At 45.2% G+C, this 8,193-nt stretch overlaps 1 protein-coding gene across 1 annotated transcript; it reads right to left on the bottom strand.

Annotated features, from left to right (window-relative positions):
- Positions 1-523: 523 nt before the first annotated feature.
- On the bottom strand, positions 524-6,293 carry LOC109487230 (5-hydroxytryptamine receptor 1D-like). The gene is made up of 4 exons (XM_019791216.1): positions 6,126-6,293; positions 3,213-3,728; positions 1,937-2,373; positions 524-1,544 (listed from the first exon to the last, which is right to left on the bottom strand). The coding sequence occupies exons 2-4, from the start codon at positions 3,711-3,713 to the stop codon at positions 524-526; spliced, it is 1,959 nt and encodes a 652-aa protein (XP_019646775.1). The 5' UTR covers positions 3,714-3,728; positions 6,126-6,293.
- Between the last annotated feature and the right edge of the window lie 1,900 nt (positions 6,294-8,193).

Raw genomic sequence — 8,193 nt, 5'->3', positions numbered from 1 at the left:
GGGAGTCGTTTGTTTTTCCACATATACTTAATAAACTATGGCAGATGTTAACCCTTACGTTATTATTAATGGCACTAGATTTACATATTTATGTGTTACATACTAAAACGTTTGTAACATTTGTAATTACATGTATCTGTTACAACTGTCGCAGCATTTGCAACATGTGTAACCAACTGTTACAAGTTACAACTATATTGTAGCAAGTGCTTTTACACTTTAGCTTTCCAGATTTACACGAAGACTGATATCATATTATGGCTTATTCCAATGTCCCTTTGTCACAGAAGGACATGCAACTTTCCTTATTCTAATGTCCCTACAACAAAGAAGGACATACGCCAAAAAGCAGTTACTCAAGCAACTGGATATGATTTTGAAAACGTCCAATTGCTTGAGTAACTGCTTTTTGGCATATTGTATTACCTGGATGTCGAACCTTCATCGACGTAAAGAAGGACATACAACGTTCCTTAGATATGATATATGTATACACACACAATGTATCAATAAATCGAAGTCTTCAGGCTTTCGCCGTCTTGGGATTCCTGACTTTCGCGCGCGGACCCGTCTCCTTGGCGACGTCCTTGGCGTTGCCTAGCGACGCGCGGCTGCCTAGCGACGACTCTGACGCGGAATCGACGCGCAGCATGACTGCGCACTTGTTAGAATCCAGGCTGACGGTTTCGGCTGTGTCCACGACATGCGGCGGCAGCTTCTCTCTCCTGAGAGGCGGAAGCATGGACGGAGCCCGCGGGACCTCTAGGAACATGGAGCTCGGCGTCGGGACTGAACTTCGGCGTAAATCCGCTAGGGGGACGTCGTTTGCGCCTAGACCACCGGGTGGTGACACCAGGACATCCGCAGCGCAGCTACGCGACCTTACGATGACGTGGTGCACGTTCGGGCTCAACAACGCGCTGTTGTTACCGCCGCTTCCAGGTTTGTTGTTCGAGTTACTGTCCTCAAAAACGCTGTCCTCTCCGACGCTCTGTAGTGCTGGGAAAGGAGAAGGGCTGCCGGCTCCGCCCTGCGTAGGCGGCGTGGAGGACTGCGAGCGCAGCATGGTCAGGTACGTGCTTGCCGAACTGATGGTGCTGACCCGCCGTCGACTCGCCACCGTCTCCACAGTCCGCCTGTTCTCCGGCTGAGCGTTGTCGTTCCGTAACTTCCGCCACAGCCGGCGGAGGGAGTTCCTGAACTTCCTGCTCCGGAACGCGTACACCAGCGGGTTCACCATAGAGTTGGATAGAGCCAACCAAGTGGCCATAGTGAACACCCACGGTGGCGTCGGGTGTCCCCACGACGGCCCAACCTCGTGTTTCCTAAACAGCTCGTTCAAGTGTACGACCACATACGGCGTCCAGCAACAGAAGTACACGAAGATGAGCACGAAGAGTCTGTAGGCAGCCCTGGCCTGGCTTGGAGCGGGGTGTCTGTCGTTACTGGCTAGGGAGATACTGTCTGGCTCAGCGGGAACGGCGGGGTTGAAGGTACAGAAGCTTGGCAGGTCCCCGATGATGGACACAGCTGGAATGATGTACCTGTAACGGTTATGGTTTATTGAGGTTTATTGAGGAAAAACTCTCCTATTCTTCCAGGAGAGAGTACATAAAACATAACTTCAACATACAATTACATATACATTACATAATTATTTGAAAGAAAGAAATGTGTAACATCGTATGTGCTTTACTTATTCATGTCCCTCATGTGCTTTAGTAGGCCTTGTTTGAACTTCTCATGTGATGACACTGTTTGCAGCCCATGTGGTAGAGAGTTCCATGCTGCAGTAGTTCTGTATGTGAAGGTTGTTTTAGTGCTGTTTGTTTTTGGTTTGTCTAGTTTTAAGGTGTTCCGAGTAGCATGTCTGGGTCTCTACTTTAGTATGTTAAAATCATCCACATAATCAAATCAACGTGGCCGTATTACATACCTGACAGTTGTGAAGTCCTCCTGAGACGAGCTGTTAGCGTTAAGGTTCTCGCGCACGTCTGTGATCCGTCTCGCGTGATCTCGCGCGACTTTGACGATCCGCGCGTAGCACACGATGACGACAATGGCGGGAAGCAGGAAGCACGTGACCGCCACGAAGAGAGTGTAGGACATCGCCTGGGTCCAGTCGGCCGAGCAGGCGAAGCGAGCCCGTCCGTACGCGTACCCTCCCCACCCCATCAGAGGCGGAGCGCTGCACACAAGCGCCTGCACCCAGATCCAGACTAGGTTCCGAGCGGTCTTTTTTGAGGTGGCGTCGGTGTGGTACTTGAGACAGTTTATAATGGCGTTGTATCTGTCCAGCGCAATGGCGGCGAGAGTTAAAACGGAGCTGATGCACGAGAGGAGGGTCACGAACCCGACCACTTTGCACACAGGCTGGAAAAAAGGGAAAACAAGAAAAAATCGTCAGTTTATTAGTCATACAATTGGACCAATGGGTTGGGAGTTCGAATCCCACTGTATGGAACTCGACAACCTGATACACTGGCTGGGCAAAAAAGAGAGAAACAAGAAAAGAATTCGTTAGTTTCCTTTCCTTCCGTTTTAAATTTACAAAATTGGACCAAAGGGTTATGAGTTCGAGTCCCAGTGAGACAGACCAGGCACACCGGTTGGGAAAAAAGAGAAACTTAGTTGTATTAGTATCGTTTCTGTATCTTAGTTATAGCGTATCACAGTGGTTAGTGACCCAGCCTCTAGACCAAGGGTTTCGGGTTCGAATCCCATTGTGTCGAACCCGACCACCTGATACACTGACTGGAAAAAAAAGAGAGAAAACACGATCATTTTTTCATCAGTTTGATCCCAGCTCCAGCCCAGGTTTCTCGTTTTTGGCGTCTGTGTGGTACTTGAGACAGTTGATAATGGCGTTGTAGCGATCTAGAGCGATGGCTGCGAGGGTTAGGACAGAACTGATGCACGACAGGAGCGTTACGAAGCCGACCACTTGGCATACAGGCTGGAAAAAGGGAAAAGCAAGAAAAAAAAAAGTCGTCATGCAATTGGACCAAAAGGTTGGGAGTTCAGGGCAAACCATTGTTGACCACAATGGCAATAAACTCTGTCATTTAGGTATCATTATAACATGGTATCTACTGCTATATACATGTGAGAAACATACTGGAAGGCAGGCTACACAATGTGCTCTTAAAGTTAATGGTGTAGTTTCTAGCGTCTATCTAGACATCTTTCGATACATAATAGAAAACATTTACCTGTCCATACGCCCAGCCGTCGTTGACCACATTACTGGTGACCACCGGCATGACCCCGACCCCGACGATCAGGTCACTGGCGGCCAAGTTCACGAGAAACGCTGACGTCACCGTGTGCAACCGCCTGGTGAAGGCGATCACCAAGATCACAGTCAAGTTCGCCAGTATGGTCACCACGGTGCATCCCACCATGGACAAGGCCAAGGCCACTGAGGACCCAACCGAAAGTTCCAAACCATGATCGTACACGTTAGAAGCTTTGGTCAGATTTCTCAGGTGAGTGAAGTTGTTGTTGATGAGCATCGTTGTTGGTGTTGTCGTCGGAATCACCATGGTAACGTTGTCGGTCGCCATGGCAACGGTTGGCGAGGGAACCAAGATGGCGGCTGCGTCAGTCCCGAATGTCGTCTGCATGGTGTAAGCTGTGGTGGTAGGGGAAGTGGTACCGTTCGCGTGTAGACCCCATGTTGTTGTTGTCAAACCCGGGCTGGATGCCGTCATGGCCTTTCAGGGTACCTGGCAACGGGAGAGCAGAAGCAAATTATTGCTAAGGAGTGTCAATACAACGATTTCAGTATTAAGGGTTATTGTCAATTAAAAATCCCTGATTACAGAAAGAGCGCTAATTGCAAGGTACGAAGGAATGGAAGGGTTCTGTCGCATGATCGCGAAATGGATGCATTCTTTTCAATTAAAATCCCTGATTGCACACAGAAAGAGCCCAAAATTGGATGTATACAAATGAAACTAAGAACTCCATCGCACGATCTCAAACTGGATGCATTGATGGGATAGTCGTACAAATGTCCTGCAAAATTCAGCCAGTTGTCTTGTTACCGCAAAGGCTGTCCTATATAGATCCCTGTCTGTACGTGGTTGGTTATGTCACAGCCTGCTTGCAAATATTCTACAGTATCAAAAACGCGCGATGACCTACCACAAATATGGCCGAGGAAATATAGTTGTCTATTGCCACATCATATCTACCCCTTGCCACGAAAACATATCAGACAATGTTTTATGGACCTTCTCTTATTTCCTATACACAAAACACTAAAAATAATAGCCACTCTGGTTCACTTACGTATTAACTAAACAAATTATATATCACGGACACCACAATGCATTCAAACAAGCGACTGGAAATCTGAAGCTCTGGAATAGAAAGTGCAAGAAGGTTAAACACAATATTTGATTTTAAAAATCTTTGTAAAATGCAACGGTACGCGGATGAAAAATATTAAAATAAAGAAACACATTTTACCAACCGACCGTGCCGTGAGTTGTCTATTGTCACATGATAGCTACCCCTTGCCACAAAAACACATCAAGAGTCCAGACAATGTTTTTATAGACCCTGTCCTATTTCCTATAAAAACATTGTTAACAGCCCCTTACATATGTGCGTAACCAAACCAATTATGGCGAACGCCGCTATATATATTATATGCATTAAATCAAGCGAGTGAAACTCTATTTTTACTCCCGGGCGTTGCAATAGAATAGAAAATACAACGGTACATGGAATGAAAATATCAAAATAAAAACACACATTTTATCGAGGGTCAAGAGAATGTTGTTATAGAGCCTATATTGTCTCCTATACAAAGCATTGATAATGAAATGAAATACCTTTATTGTACATTCATGCCGCGACGGGCTAGGTACATGTCAAGATATAACAGACACATAACAAACGTATATAGAAAATTGGAGACAAAAGATGCACTACTTGACTTAGACATACATACATAAGGATAATAGCCACTCTGGTTGACTTAAGTAACCAAACCAATCATGGCGAACGCCGCTATGCATTAAATCGAGCGAGTCGAAATCTATTTATACATTTTTACTCCGGGGCGTTTGAATAGAAAATACAACGGTACGTGGAAGGAAAAACATCAAAATAAAGACACACATTTTATCGAGGGTCAAGATTTCAGACAATGTTTTTATATACCCAGTCCTATTTTCTATAAAAACATAGGTAATAGCCAATTACATATGAACGCAACCAAACCAATCATGGCGAACATCGCAATGCATTAAATCAAGCGAGTAGAAATCTATTTTTACTCCCGTGCGCTCGAATAGAAAATACAACGGTACATGGAAGGAAAAATATTAAATAAAGACACAAATTTTATCGAGGGTCAAGAGAATGTTGTTATAGAGCCTATATTCTTTCCTATACAAAACGTTGATAATAGCCACTCTGGTTCGCTAACGTAGCCAAATAAATTATCACGAACACCACAATAAATTAAATCAAGCGAGTGAAACTCTGTTATTTCTCCGGCACTGGAATAGAAAATATGAGTACAATACGTGTACATAGAAGAAAACTATTAAAAGAAAGACGCACATTTTAGCGATCATAAACCTTCGTTTGAAGCAATATGTACCACCCTACATGCCACAAATTGGGGACATGCATCCGGCTTCCTACGGCAAATAAAATACATGTACATGGAAGAAAACTATTAAAATAAAGACATGCATTGTATCGACCATAAACCTTCACTCGAAGCAATGTATACCGGCCTACGCCAAAAAATAGTTACTCAAGCAACTGGATAAGATTTTGGAAACGGTCAGATGTTTCAGGTAGTATCCACTACCTTTCGCCAGTGACTCTTTCGTTGTGGATACTACCTGAAACGTCTTACCGTTTCCAAAATCATATCCAGTTGCTTGAGCAACTGCTTTTAGACCGTTTCCAAAATCATATATGATATCCAGTTGCTTGAGTATCTTATTACCTGGATGTCTAACCTTCACAGACGTATACCGGCCTACATTCCGCGAATTGGGGACATGCAGCATCCGACTTCCGACGGCAAATAGAATACATGTACATGGAAGAAAACTATTAGAATAAAGACATACATTGTATCGACCATATTATACCTTCGCTTGAAGCAACGTACCGGCCTACATTTCACAAATTGGAGACGGCATCCTGCTATCGACGGCAAATACAATGTACATGTAACCGTGTTGTGTAGACACGACTAATTACGGTAACAACGGCGCTATGGCAACAACATTCATGTTTACACGCGCGGCTACGGCCAGGAAATTGTCTCGCCAAGTGTTTTACACAAACCACAAACCACCGGTAAAGTGTTTAAATTCTCACTGCAGTTCTATATACACTGGCCTCCATAGCATTCCAAAAGCTGGGGGTTTGGGGGGTCTTCAGGGTCTTTGGGAGCTATTTTCTGATTGCATATAGACAACATATCCGGCCTGGTTGAATTACCCCCGTTTCAATCAGAAAACAGCCGAAGACCACCAAACCCCCAGCTCTATAAGCCTGCTACGGAGGCTAATCAGAAAACAGCTGAAGACCACCAAACCCCCAGCTCTATAAGCCTGCTACGGAGGCTAATCAGAAAACAGCTGAAGACCACCAAACCCCCAGCTCTATAAGCCTGCTATGGAGGCTAATCAGAAAACAGCTGAAGACCACCAAACCCCCAGTTCTATAAGCCTGCTACGGAGGCTAATATACACGGGGAATAGCACGGCAATATTGGGTTAGGCGAATACTTGCCGAGATTTAGTACGGACAAGGACGTAGATAATACACGGAACCATGAAGATTTTGTTGAATTGAATATGTGTATATATATAGAAAGCTTAAGAGAGTGGCACAATAGGGGAATTGGAGCCACTCACGACAGCGTTTGTGTGCACGCAATGTCGTTGTGTTAATAGGACCCCAGGGACACGGTATGACAGACAGGCCACCAGGAGAATTACTAGTACCTAATGGCGTGTTGTGTAACGCTATTCATCTCCCAATAGATCTTTTGTTGGCGGTGTAGTGCAGTATCAAATTGGCAAGACAGTATCAAATTGTAGCCTCCATACCATGCCAAAAACTGGGGGTTTGGGGGTCTTCAGGGTCTTTTGGAGCTTTTATGTGCTATTTTCTGATTGCATATAGACAACATAGCCGACCTGGTTGAATTACCACCGTCTTTTGCTAATCAGAAAACAGCCAAAGACCACCAGACCCCCAGTATCAAATTGGTAAGACAGCATCAAATTGGCAAGACAGTATGGAATTGGCAAGACAGTATCAAATTGGCAAGGCAGTATCAAATTGGCAAGGCAGTATCAAATTGGCAAGGCAGTATCAAATTGGCAAGACAGTATCAAATTGGCAAGGCAGTATCAAATTGGCAAGACAGTATCAAATTGGCAAGGCAGTATCAAATTGGCAAGACAGTATCAAATTGGCAGACGGTGTCAAATTAACAAGACAGTATACAATTTGTATCCACTTGCCATTTGCCACCCGTTTGGCCGGCGTAAAAACGTAAAAAAACTGCCCTGCCACTGCCCTGCCCTGCTACATAATGAAATCCAACACCACAGGGTGTCTGCTACAGCATCAGTTACCATGGTGACAGACGTCTGCATGGTTAAGGTCATTGACCTTATTCGGGTGGAGAAGCATAAGAGGAAGACGAAACAGGCTTTCCTTTTGCATAAAAAAGGTAAGCATAAAAAAGTCCCAGGTAGTATAGCCTGCTATTGAGGCTACTCAGATGCGCGCCATGGCTCGGTTGGATGTTACATAAACTCCCTCGAGACTCCCTCTCCTGACGCTCCCTGATAAAAACTTCCCGCGTTAATTGCGCGCCGACAGCCGCGAGTTATCTCCCCAATCCCCCTCGCGAGGATAAAACACGCCTTTCATTGGTTTAGCGGGCTTCCCGTGAGGCGCTATTTTTAGCAACTAAATTACGATGTGGACGATTGATGGTAGCTCTTTGGGGATGCTCTATGCAAAAAGATGCTCAGGCAAGGTTCTGGATACTTAGTCCGCGCGTATCCAGAACCGTACCTGGGGCAGATCTACGTTCTTGGATACACAGAGACTATCCAGAACCGTGCCTGATCCTAACCCTCCCCTACGTTCTTGGATACGCGGAGACTATCCAGAACCGTGTCTAATCCTAAC

Source organism: Branchiostoma belcheri, unplaced genomic scaffold, assembly GCF_001625305.1.
Source record: "Branchiostoma belcheri isolate BF01 breed outbred unplaced genomic scaffold, Haploidv18h27 scaffold87, whole genome shotgun sequence".
In the NCBI taxonomy this organism is placed as follows: Eukaryota; Metazoa; Chordata; class Leptocardii; order Amphioxiformes; family Branchiostomatidae; genus Branchiostoma; species Branchiostoma belcheri.
The sequence above is the reverse complement of the archived record's forward strand: the minus strand, read 5'-3'. Positions and strand labels throughout refer to the sequence as shown.